At 43.8% G+C, this 13,301-nt stretch overlaps 1 protein-coding gene across 1 annotated transcript in view; it reads right to left on the bottom strand.

The window, feature by feature from the left end:
* Positions 1 to 13,301, bottom strand: part of TBC1D5 (TBC1 domain family, member 5) — a 540,661-nt gene that overhangs the window by 133,760 nt on the left and 393,600 nt on the right. The window contains exon 16 of the mRNA XM_010856750.1: positions 10,845 to 10,951. Coding sequence (XP_010855052.1) covers positions 10,845 to 10,951 — 107 coding nt within the window. The remainder of the gene's footprint in view (positions 1 to 10,844; positions 10,952 to 13,301) is intronic.

The following is a 13,301-nucleotide window of genomic DNA, read 5'->3' as shown; positions in this document are numbered from 1 at the left end:
GAGAAAAGCGTGTTAAAACTACAAGGAGGTATCACCTCACACAGCTCAGAAGAGCCGTCATCAAAAAGTCTACAAATAATAAACTCTGGAGAGAGTATGGAGAAAAAGGAACCCTTCCACACTGTTGGTGGGAATGTAAATTGGTGTAGCCACTATAGAGAACAGCAGGAAGTTTCCTTAAAAAACTAAAAACAGAGCTACTGTGTGATTCAGCAATCCCACTCCTGGGCATACATTCGGAGAAAGCTGTAGTCTGAAAAGAAATATATACTCCAATGTTCACAGCAGTACTCTGTATAAGAATCAAGACATGGAAACAACCTACACGTGTTCAAAGATGAATGTATAAAGAAGACGCGGAACACATAACTACAGAGTAACACTCAGCCACAAAAAGCCCGAAATATGCCTCTCGCAGCACCACGGATGGACCTACAGATGACCACACTGCATGAAGTAAGACACAAAGACAAACACGATATTGCTTATGTGTGCAATCTAAAACTTATACAAATGAACTTACTTACAAAGCACAGACTCACAGACATAGAAAACAAACCTATGGTTATCAAAGGAGAAAGGGAAGAGGAGTTGTTCAGTTCAGTTCAGTTGCTCAGTCGTGTCCAACTCTTTGCAACCCCATGGACTACAGCACGCCAGGGCTCCCTGTCCGTCACCAACTCCCGGAGGTTGCTCAAACTCATGTCCATCGAGTCGGTGATGCCTTCCAACCATCTCATCCTCTGTTGCTCACTTCTCATCCTGCCTTCAATCTTTCCTAGCATCAGGGTCTTTTCAACTGGGTCAGTTCTTCACATCAGGTAACCAAAGTATTGGAGTTTTAGCTTCAGCATCTGTCCTTCCAATGAATATTCAGGACTGATCTCCTTTAGGATGGACTGGTTGTATCTCCTTGCAGTCCAAGGGACTCTCAAGAGTCTTCTCCAACACCACAGTTCAAAAGCATCAATTCTTCGGCACTCAGCTTTCTTTATAGACCAACTCTCACACCCATACATGACCACTGGAAAAACCATAGCTTTGACTAGACGGACCTTTGTCGGCAAAGTAATGTCTCTGCTTTTTAATATGCTGTCTAGGTTGGTCATAGCTTTTCTTCTAAGGAGCAAGTGTCTTTTAATTTCATGGCTGCAGTCACCATCTGCAGTGATTTCGCAGTCCCAAAAATATAAAGTCAGTCACTGTTTTCATTGTTTCCCCATCTATTTGCCAGGAAGTGATAGGACTGGATGCCATGATCTTTGTTTTTTGAATGCTGAGCTTTAAGCCAGCTTTTTCATTCTCATCAAGAGGCTCTTCAGTTCTTCTTCACTTTCTACATTAAGGGTGGTGTCATCTGCATGTCTAAGGTTATTGATTCTTCTCCTGGAAATCTTGATTCCTGCTTATGCTTCATACATCCTGTTATTTTGCATGATGTACTCTGCATATAAGTTAAATAAGCAGGGTGACAATATACAGCCTTGACGTACTCCTTTCCCAATTTGGAACCAGTCCATTGTTCCATATCTGGTTCTAACTGTTGCTTCCTGAACTGCATATAGGTTTCTCAAGAGGCAGGTCAGGTGGTCTCGTATTCCCATCATCTCTTTCAGAATTTTCCATGGTTTATTGTGATCCACACAGTCAAAGGCTTTGGCATAGTTAATAAAGCAGAAATAGATGTTTTTTTGTGGAACTCTCTTTCTTTTTCCATGATCCAGCGGATGTTGGCAATTTGATCTCTGGTTCCTCTGCCTTTTCTAAAACCAGCTTGAACATCTGGAAGTTCATGGTTCACATATGGCTGAAGCCTGGCTTGGAGAACTTTGAGCATTACTTGACTAGTGTGTGAGATGAGTGCAATTGTGCAGTAGTTTGAGCATTCTTTAGCATTGCCTTTCTTTGGGACTGGAATGAAAACTGACCTTTTCCAGTCCTGTGGCCACTGCTGAGTTTTCCAAATTTGCTGGCATATTGAGTGCAGCACCTTCACAGGATCATCTTTCAGGATTTGGAACAGCTCAACTGGAATTCCATCACCTCCATTAGCTTTGTTCGTAGTGATGCTTCCTAAGGCCCACTTGACTTCACATTCCAGGATGTCTGGCTCTAGGTGAATGATCACACCATCGTGATTATCTTGGTCATGAAGATCTTTTTTGTACAGTTCTTCCGTGTATTCTTGCCACCTCTTCTTAATATCTTCTGCTTCTGTTAGGTCCATACCATTTCTGTCCTCTATCGAGCCCATCTTTTCATGAACTGTTCCCTTGGTATATCTAATTTTCTTGAAGAGATCTCTAGTCTTTCCCATTCTGTTGTTTTCCTCTATTTCTTTGCATTGATTGCTGAGGAAGGCTTTTTCTCCTTGCTATTCTTTGGAACTCTGCATTCAGATGCTTATATCTTTCCTTTTCTCCATTGCTTTTCACTTCTCTTCTTTTCACAGCTATTTGTAAGGCCTCACCAGACAGCCATTTTGCTTTTTTGCATTTCTTTTCCATGGGGATGGTCTTGATCCCTGTCTCCTGTACAATGTCATGAACCTCAGTCCATAGTTCATCAGGCACTCTATCTATCAGATCTAGGCCCTTAAATCTATTTCTCACTTCCAGTGTATAATCATAAGGGATTTGATTTAGGTTATACCTGAATGGTCTAGTGGTTTTCCTTGCTTTCTTCAATTTAAGTCTGAATTTGGCAATAAGGAGTTCATGATCTGAGCCACAGTCTGCTCCCGGTCTTGTTTTTGCTGAGAGTATAGAGCTTCTCCATCTTTGGCAAAGAATATAATCAATCTGATTTCGGTGTTGACCATCTGGTGATGTCCATGTGTAGAGTCTTCTCTCGTGTTGTTGGAAGAGGGTGTTTGCTATGACCAGTCGGTTCTCTTGGCAAAATTCTATTAGCCTTTGCCCCTGCTTTATTCTGTATTCCAAGGTCAAATTTGCCTGTTAACCCACGTGTTTCTTGACTTCCTACTTTTGCAATCCAGTCCCCTATAATGAAAAGGACATCTTTTTGGGGTGTCAGTTTTAACAGGTCTTGGAGGTCTTCATAGAACCGTTCAACTTCAGCTTCTTCAGTGTTACTGGTTGGGGCATAGACTTGGCTGCTGCTGCTGCGTCGCTTCAGTCATGTCCGACTCTGTGCGACCCCATAGACGGCAGCCAACCAGGCTTCCCCTCCCTGGGATTCTCCAGGCAAGAACACTGGAGTGGGTTGCCATTTCCTTCTCCAATGCATGAAAGTGAAAAGTGAAAGTGAAGTCGCTCAGTCGTGTCCGACTCTAGCGACCCCACGAACTGCAGCCTACCAGGCTCCTCCATCCATGGGATTTTCTAGGCAAAAGTACTGGAGTGGGTGCCACTTGGAAACGAACACAGATCATTCTGTCATTTTTGGGACTGCATCCAAGTACTGCATTTCGGACTCTTTTGTTGACCATTATGGCTACTCCATTTATTCTAAGGGATTCCTGCCCATAGTAGTAGATATAATGGTCATCTGAGTTAAATCCACCCATTCCAGTCCATTTTAGTTCGCTGAATCCTAGATTGTTGACGTTCACTCTTGCCATCTCCTGTTTGACCACTTCCAATTTGCCTTGATTCATGGACCTGACATTCCAGGTTCCTATGCAATATTGCTCTTTACAGCATCGGACCTTGCTTCTATCACCAGTAACATCTGCAACTGGGTATTGTTTTTGCTTTGACTCCATCCCTTCATTCTTTCTGGAGTTATTTCTCCACTGATCTCCAGTAGCATACTGGGCACCTACTGACCTGGGGAGTTCTTTCAGTATCCTATCATTTTGCCTTTTCAGTGTAGAGGTTTGAATAAATGGGTGTGTTTTCCTGGAGGTCTGACTAAATGAACGTGTTTTACCAAGGGGTGAGGAGCTCCTTTAAGAAGAGTTTTTGGCACTTCTGCCTGAGAGCAAGAGTCGTCTATGATAAGGGGTCTTAACCATCAGGCAGAGCCGTCAGGAGCCCAGTGTCTTTCTGGAGCTTCTCGCAGCCCCTAGGGCCCAGCCGTGTCTCAGGCAGGCCCCGGGCAGTTTCGCTGGCCTCCTGGCTCCGCTATCAGTCCTAGGGCCCAGCCGTGTCTCAGGCAGGCCCGGGAGTTTCGCTGGCCTTCTGGCTCCACTGACCGTCCCAGCTCCTTCCTCCCGTGGCGTCTGTGTTTGCTGTTCCCTTTCTTGGAGGCGTCTTTCCCTGCTCTTTGGCTGCATAGTTCCTTCCTCTCCAACAGTTCTCACCTGAAATGGTACCTCCTTAGAGAGAGCCTTTAGACCAACCCACAGAGGTCTTCATCTAGTCAGATTCTTCCCCCTCTTCTCACTTTAAGGATGACATCCTATTCACACCTTCTGTAACACGCGACAAACTGAGCACTTTCTCTGCTTGCCTGTTATGGGAAGGGCCGTTGTTCTTTCCTTTCTCTGTCCACCTTCAATGTGGCCCGCAGCTGAGCAGTGCCCGTGCAGGGCGACGCGCGGTGAAGGTCTGCTGAATGACAGACTCACAATACTTTTAGAAAACGAATCCAGAATTATTAAAGGCCCTAGGAAACCCTTAATAAGTTTAGAGAAACACATAATTCTGCTGTATGAAATGTCTGAACATAATAAATAACCAACTCAAATACTGGCTCAATAAAGATATTTTGATTACTCTTTTATAGATTGTTGAAAACCACTATTTACTCAGAAGTAAAACTTGAGGATTTTAAGGTTAGTCTATTTCAAAAAGTCTATATTTCTGATTGAATGTGAAAACATAACTGAGGAATCACCAATACCTAAATATTAACTACAGTAAACATTCAGCTGGTTAAAATCTAGTGATAAAAAGAGCAATATAGAGTCATGTGTAGATACAAAGAAAAAAACACCCGCTTTTGGACACTAAGAGAGAAAACACACAGAAATACGACTCTTCAAGAAAGGCAGATTTCAGGGAACGGCTTCAGCTCTTAGAGGGGGAAAAAGGACGACAAAACCAGAAGTAACACATTCTTTCTATAACAAAATCACACAAAGAGTATCCTAGGAAATCTGAACAGAACCTTCGACAAGAACATTAGAAAAAGTAGATAAATGGACAATGTGCACTCTCAAAGAGTCAGTGTGTGTGGTTTTAGGTCCTTCCCTGTTCAGAGAAGAAGATATTATAATGGCATTGCCAGAGTGAAGCATCTTCTATCATCATCACCAGGCTTGAATCCACTTATCATTTCAATTCTGATATATGACATTTTAGTAAAATGACATTTGACATTAAAAAAAAAAGTTGCATGTACAGTGAGGGTTTTGGAATTAAAAAAATAAAAATCTATTACCGGCATAAAATCTGAGTATTTGGATTTTATAATTTAAAAAGCAAAGTCTAACATAAATCCAAACAAAAGCCAAATCAGAACTGGCCAAGCCCAAGAACATTGTACACTATGTTTTATAGGAAGTTTTTGTGTACAAGAATGACTACAGAATTAAGTTATCTTATTTCTAGCAGTTTTCTCCCATAAACAGTAACAGTCACTGCTAAAAGAGATGCTTGCGAACTTACCGGAAATAATTTTTTGACAATATTCTAGTTTTCAAACGGCTGTCAAATTTTTGCGGAATAATCTACAGTGTTAATCAATGTACTGTATTTCATCTGTAATAAGTCTTTGTGATAAGGTTAGCACTCAACATACAACACAAATAAGAGAGGACCAAAAAATGAAAATGACTTTGCTTATGTTTCCGTATTAGAATTTTATTTGCTGAAGGGTAAAAGCAGATTTGCAAAATTCACAGTTAACTTAAAACAGTAGTTTTAAACCTTTTATTCCGAGCCTTTACTGCCTTCAGGAAGGAAAGAACATCTGGTTATTTAAGGAACACAATATGCTCACATTCTCTATGACTTTTGTTTCTAATTGGGTTTTTAAATTTTTTTTGGAATTTGAACAACTAGTTAGAACAATGTTTTTAATCCCTTCATATTTTTCAGACTGCCCTCCTTCCATCCCCCACTTCATTTAGTGGATTGCTTTTGGAAATCTGCTCAGTGATTCTAACATAACAAAAGACAGGAAACCATGCATCCAGAGTGTGGTCTGAAGAGCCAAGAACAGAAACCGCAGGGTAAGGGGAACGGAGGAGAGGGCGCTACAGACATGTGATGCCCAGTCTCTTCACACATTTGACCACACTGCAAGTAGTTCCTGGGTCACTCACAAACACCTCCGTCTCACTCACTACAGATGCACATAAACACCTACTACTATAAATAAAAGAATCTACATGAGAAGTATCAGTAACCAAGACTCTACATTTTTAAGACTAATACAAGCTACATGTCTCCGGCAGGAAGGAGGCTGAAAGACCTGGCTGGGTTCTGCCCCTTGATCTGCTGCTGACAAGCTGCACGGCCTTGCATACGCCCTCAGCTCCACTCTCATCCTCAGCTCGCACACAGAAGAAGGTGGTCAGACTCTCTTGGTTCTTTGCAGTTCTGGAATTCTCACAGTCTAAGTGAAATATACTGACTGGATTCTTTGTTGTGTCTGCTTTGTTCCATGGTATCTGAGGGTAGTAACAGGTTTTCAAATAATTCTGTCTGATAGCGAACTAAGGAACTAGATGTCCTTTAACTTCAGACTTAGGGTCTCTTCACTGTCTTGATAAAAATGACAGCTGACAAATATACCACTGACCAGGGTTTCTGTGGAATGTGGATATGGTGGAGGGAGGTGAAAACAGGTGAGGTGAGATCCACCCAGACTAGAGTCAGCATTCAATTTACCACTGTTTTCTTAAGAGCAACCACTGCAGGACACAAGACTAAAGCTGTCAAATGAGAGGATCCTGAGGAGAGATAACTGATAAAAGATACAAGCAAATCGCTAACCTATGATTCAGCGATTACGCAAATCGCTAAACTAAGGTGCTGAGGGCACTCAAAGGGAAAACACCTGCTTATCTGAGCCTGGAAGGCCTTCCTGGAGAAGGGAGAGCAGATGCTCAGACTCTCAGGACGGGGTGAGCAGAAGCAGGGCCTGGAACCGCTCTAGCTGGTCTGCACGCCTGTAGGCAGCTTGGCCCGGGGAAAGCCACATGGCTTTAATCCCTCTGCACTGAAAAAGCAAGAGGAGAGATAACCCGCTCTGCCCGACTCGGAGCTTGGAGTGAGGACCAAACCAAGCATGGCAAAGGGCTTGGAGGCGTGGAGGAGTATGAGCCTGTGGTTAGTGTCCAGGCCCCTCACCTCAGTCTGCTGGGATGAGACGGAGTTTCCCAGCAAGGCCTACATCTGATGGAGAACAAGAAACAGCCCAGTGTCTCGAGCCCTACTACCGTCTGCCTACATCTGATGGAGAACAAGTAACAGCCCAGTGTCTCGGGCCCTACTACCGTCTGCCTACATCTGATGGAGAACAAGTAACAGCCCAGTGTCTCGGGCCCTACTACCGTCTGTCCTCAACTGAGCAGTCTCCACTGGGACTGAGGGCTAGCGGGAGGACGAGGCGCTCCTCTGAAGGCTGACGATGAACCAGGGAGGCCCGGAGCTGCGTGTTCATTCCTGTCTTACTGTGTCTGTCAGCAGCGCTAATCACAACGGCCTCGTGAAGCTGGGACATGGGGAGCAAACTCCCGCCCTTCAAACCTCTTCTTTGCACTAGCTTACAGAGATCTGCCTCTGTGTATATACTCACTCTGATTTAAGTGTTCCATTGCTGCTAATACACAGGAAACATCAAAAGCACTCTGATGTCTGGATTTTCAGAGGATGAGGTGGGGTACTAGCAACACCTGTTCCTCCTCTCTTTATTCCCTCCCAGGAGATCAGTCCTGGGTGTTCATTGGAAGGACTGATGCTGAAGCTGAAACTCCAATACTTCGGCCACCTCATGCGAAGAGTTGACTCATTGGAAAAGACCCTGATGCCGGGAGGGATTGGGGGTAGGAGGAGAAGGGGACGACAGAGGATGAGATGGCTGGATGGCATCACCAACTCGATGCACATGAGTTTGGGAGTTGGTGATGGACAGGGAGGCCTGCTGCTGCTACTGCTAAGTCGCTTCAGTTGTGTCCAACTCTGTGCGATCCCATAGATGGCAGCCCACCAGGCTCCCCCGTCCCTGGGATTCTCCAGGCAAGAACACTGGAGTGGGTTGCCATTTCCTTTTCCAATGCATGAAAGTGAAAAATGAAAGTGAAGTTGCTCAGTCGTGTCCGACTCTTAGCGACCCCATGGCCTGCAGCCTTCCAGGCTCCTCTGCCCATGGGATTTTCCAGGCAAGAGTACTGGAGTGGGTTGCCATTGCCTTCTCCAACAGGGAGGCCTGGTGTGCTGCAATTCATGGGGTCACAAGCAGTCGGACACGGCTGAGTGACTGAACTGAACTGAACTGTCCATGGCCTCCTCTATGAGTTCATAATTGACATGAGCTACATATCTGCTTGGGGAGTTTTAGAATATATGCGTAAACTTTTTTTTTTTTTCCACTTGTGTCTTCGATCTTATTATATCATTAGAAGTCAGTTCTTTATGGTCAAAGGCTGCTCTGCATGGGTGGGTTATCAGAAGCAAAGTAATTCAACACAAGAGAAGACCAAGACTCAGGAAGTGTGGATTTCACCAGATGACAGGATGTGTGGTAGGAGAGTCAAGACTTGAACCGGTGTCCGGATTCCTAGCTCAGGCTCCTGGTTAGACCCAGGACCCCACCCTGCAACAGACCTCCAGTCGGCACCAGTGCCGAGTGATGTCAGTTATCATTTGACACGCACTGATAAAGTCGGTGGGCCAGCATTACATACGCTCAGCTCAACTCCCGCCTCGCTGGGCTGGCCAACTGAAACCCCCTTAAAATGTTGCGGCTGTCTTTATTTTCCCTCACAGACGTCACCACGCCGTGACTGGGTTCTCAAAAGCTTTTTCAACATGACCCCATGCCCAGCTTCTCATGTCTCAGAAATACCAGTTTAAGGTCCTAACTTTTGGATACTTACCTTGATTGTTTTTACTTGGTAAGACCCTGAATGTAAAAGTGAGGAATACTGTTTTTTAGATACCTTTTTATGCTATTTTTTTTTTCTCTTAAAGCTTACAGAAGAATTTAATGCTTGTAGAACTGGTTTCATTATTCTCTCTCTCTTCTTCTCTCTCTCTATGTGTGTGTGTATACACACACTCCGGGCCGTAGCTGCGGATCTAGCTCCCTGAGTAGGGACTGACCCCGAGCACCCTGCACTGCACTGCAGTCTTATCCACTGGACCACAAGGGGAGATCCGTCTACCACCTTCTTGAGCTCAAAAGCATTCTAGAATCACAGATTCTGCTAATAACACTGATTAGTTTAGTATTAGAATTCTGCAACTATAAGCATAAATGGTTTCTAGGAAGGACAACCATAGCTAGGAAAAAACAAGATGGATGGTTTACGTAACAGATTCATTTCTCCTTTCAATTAAACCAAACAAATCACACAAATGGATAATTCAAATGGCTATTTTAGCAATTTTTGTCCCACTCTGTATGACTGATAATTCCCAGTGCTGAGCAGGCAGAATTTACCATAAGTCTGTAGATCAAAACTCAGATACCTCATTGACCAGCAACTTCATTCTTTACTCCTTTTATAGATATGCCACTAATCTTGGCTATTTCATATTAAAAATATATACTTCTACAGCCTACATACACATAAAAAATATGGGACTTTATGTTTTTCATAGTCTGACTCCTAAACCTTACCAGAAAAAAGATAAGCTACCTATGTATCAGAGAATTGATGGATTATGTTTCTGATACATAATGAAATTTTGTGCAGGAGAAATGATATAAAAATTGTGCATTTCTGAGAATGCACATAGGCATTAATAGGCACATTAGAAATAGGCACAAGAAAAACAAAAATTTTAAACCAAGCTCAAAGGTTGAGGTCAACAACTGAGGCAAGGACAGAAATGTCTCAGAATCAGGATCACGGTGGACTCGGAGGCCCACATCGATCAGACAGCACCCTGGCAGCGGACCCGCAGACAGACTGACTCAGAGACAGTTGCACTGCGGCCAGCAGGACTGCAGGGGCCCTGCCAGAGAGCCAAGGGCCGGGTTACCACCCGCCGCCCGGCACTGAGGCCTCCTGTCCCAGGCTGCCTCTCTCACGCTCCATCCAGTATTTCTGTTTGGCTCTGAAGCATCAAGGACAGTTTTTTTTTTTTAGATCACGTAATGTTCTTATTTTCAAGAAATGTAACATTAGTTGTAAAAGAACCCACTTTTTCTCTGGAGTATAAAGAAAATTTTGGTCACTTAAGTGCAAAATTTAGATCTTTCCTTCATTAGGTTACTCTTAACCCACATAATAAATATACATTCATAATATGAAATAACTTAGTATTTCATTACATTATAAACTCTTAGAAAACGGGTGTTTTTTTTAGAGCTCTGATGTCTTGGTCTTCACATGATCCTCAAGGTTCTACTAGGGTCAGTTTTGGCTCCGTGTGGGAAGCTGATGGTCACCAAGTATGGTTCCCAGCAGAAGCGGGTACTCAGCCACGTCCTGGGTTCCCAAGGGAGCAGGCAGGCAGGAGGCCCTTCTGAATGACAACAGAGCGCGCTCCTACCTCTCAGCCGGCGTCCTCTAAGTCTGCCCGCTGAGCTGCTCGCCCACCAGGCACGGGAGTGTTGGCTTGCGACTCTAAGGCAAATTCTTTCAGCAGGTGATTCATCTGCCACTACGCAAATTTTACATCACGAATCCTTAGAGTCATGAGGAGATGCCAATTTTTCATCCCACTTAACCCTGTGCACATCCCGCTTGGGAAGCTTACCTTCGGGTCCCGAAGGAACAGAGCCTTAAGAATCAGTGAGTGAACGTCCCCGATGAGTGGGTAATGCATCAGAAGGCCAAGACAGGTCTGGTAGTTACTGGAGATCACTAAATAGAAGGGAAAAAGTAACTGAGAAGCAATCCTGTTTCAGGTATCTGTACCAGTAAGAGAAACAAAATAACAACTTAGGTTCAAAGCAGGTAAATCAATAACTCAGCTCGTTTGGATAAAGGGAAGCTGGAGAAGGGATCACTGCCCAGTGGCCTCCGGAGCTGCATGCTGTGCCATGCACACTCCAGCACACAGGCCCCAGACTCAGGGCGGTGCTGGACGGAAGAAGCCGAGGTGTGTGCGTGCAAACGCGCCATTTTTATGGCTGTATTTAAATGTCTCTACTTCGCTGCTTGGAAATAAGGAGCAAAAATCTCACGAATGGGAAAGGACCAGTTTAAAATTCTCATAAAGTATTATTTACCACGATTATTATACTTCGCAACTTATATATATTCCATTTATTTTCTGTATATATAAATATTACACAGTTCAAAATTAAAGAGAATATAATTTCTTCAAATTATTTGTTTTTCTAAAGGTAACAAAGGATTTAGCAAAGATATCTATGCAGCCTTTTCTTGCAGGAAAAGTGTCAAAATCATCACGGAGAAGCCTAACTATGTTCCTTAGACCGACATTTAGGCTTTTTCCCCACATCAAGCTAATCATGGCCGTGGTTATTAGGCAGCCTTTTCCGCCAGTCTGTGTAAGCCGCTCCGTTCCTTGGCCACCCATCTGCCACTGCTGCTACCGCTGTGCCCGTCGGTGACGCTGGTTTCGGGAGCCAGGCTGACGGCCTCCGCAGCACGACTATGAACAAACTTTACAGCTGCAACTTCCTGTGGTTGCAACTGAATCCTTTTTATTAATCAGCACGGTTAGTTGAAAAATATTCCATAAGAAAACAACTGTAATTCACCAGAAACAATACAAGTCACAAAACGATGTTTTATGATCAGAAATACCCTGGGTTCCTAGACTTCCTTTTCTCCTTCTTCTGTGGGAAACATCATTCCTTGCGACAGCTTCCCACCCCTCCCTCGTTCCATGAACATTACGGAGAAAGGAGACAGGACCAGGCAAAATGAATAATTATAATCTATGGAAGGAGCCACTTTATCATCTTCATTTCCATTGCTGATCTGACAGCTTGTAATTTCATGCATCTGCTTTCATTTGTAAAGTACTCACTTAACCGACCCTTTCTGTGTCTGCTCAGACTCTTCTTTCCTTAGTTGTTCATTTTATCATGTTCATACTCAGTTACCTGTTGTCTTTTTTACTGTAGAATTAAAAAACCTAGGATATTCAGAACAGTATAACATTTTCATGTATAGTTTTCTTTGTGATCAAACAAATCAATAAAACTTGGATAATCGATTCGTTTTACAACTCATATATTTTCCCAAATGCTATGATTCTATGTTAGTCACTGGCCCTAGAAGAATCATTGTGTGTTTTGTGAGACAGGCAGGAGAGCTTAATGGAAATGGTTCTGGGCTCAGGATTCAAAGACGGGGCTCTCCTCCTGGGACTCCACTTGAAGACCTCCCGTAACACTGCCTGGAGAGTAAGTGACATGATCTAAGGGACTGATTTACAGCAGCTGCTCAAAACTGGTTGGGAGCAACCTCTCTGAGCTCAAGTTTAGTCATTTAGAAAACAACTTTCTGATTTAAAAGAAATTTACCTGCCTACCTCACTTATTCCAACAGTCATCTATTGACTACCTCATCCATGACTGGCCCTATGTTGGGAGGGTAGGCAGAGAGGAACAAAACGCCATCCTCCCCCTGAAGAAAGCAAAAGCACAGCAGGGCTGATGCCTAACACAGGGAGCTGTGACTGCCATCACCTCTAAGGCAAGACTGCCTGCGGACACCTTCTTCATTAGGCACTATCCCGAAAACCTCACCTACATATGTGATTCCCACGGCAGTCTAACGACAAGGATACAGTTATTATCCCTGTCTACACAGCCATGAAATTAAAAGATGCTTACTCCTTGGAAGGAAAGTTATGACCAACCTAGATAGCATATTCAAAAGCAGAGACATTACTTTACCAACAAAGGTCTGTCTAGTCAAGGCTATGGTTTTTCCAGTGGTCATGTATGGATGGGAGAGTTGGACTGTGAAGAAGGCTGAGGGCCGAAGAATTGATGCTTTTCAACTGTGGTGTTGGAGAAGACTCTTGAGAGTCCCTTGGACTGCAAGAAGATCCAACCAGTCCATTTTGAAGGAGATCAGCCCTGGGATTTTTTGGAAGGAATGATGCTAAAGCTGAAACTCCAGTACTTTGGCCACCTCATGTGAAGAGTTGACTCATTGGAAAAGACGCTGATGCTGGGAGGGATTGGGGGCAGGAGGAGAAGGGGACGACAGAGGATGAGATGACTGGATG

Source organism: Bison bison, unplaced genomic scaffold (genome assembly GCF_000754665.1).
Source record: "Bison bison bison isolate TAMUID 2011002044 unplaced genomic scaffold, Bison_UMD1.0 scf7180017864374, whole genome shotgun sequence".
Lineage (NCBI taxonomy): Eukaryota > Metazoa > Chordata > Mammalia > Artiodactyla > Bovidae > Bison > Bison bison.
The sequence above is the reverse complement of the archived record's forward strand: the minus strand, read 5'-3'. Positions and strand labels throughout refer to the sequence as shown.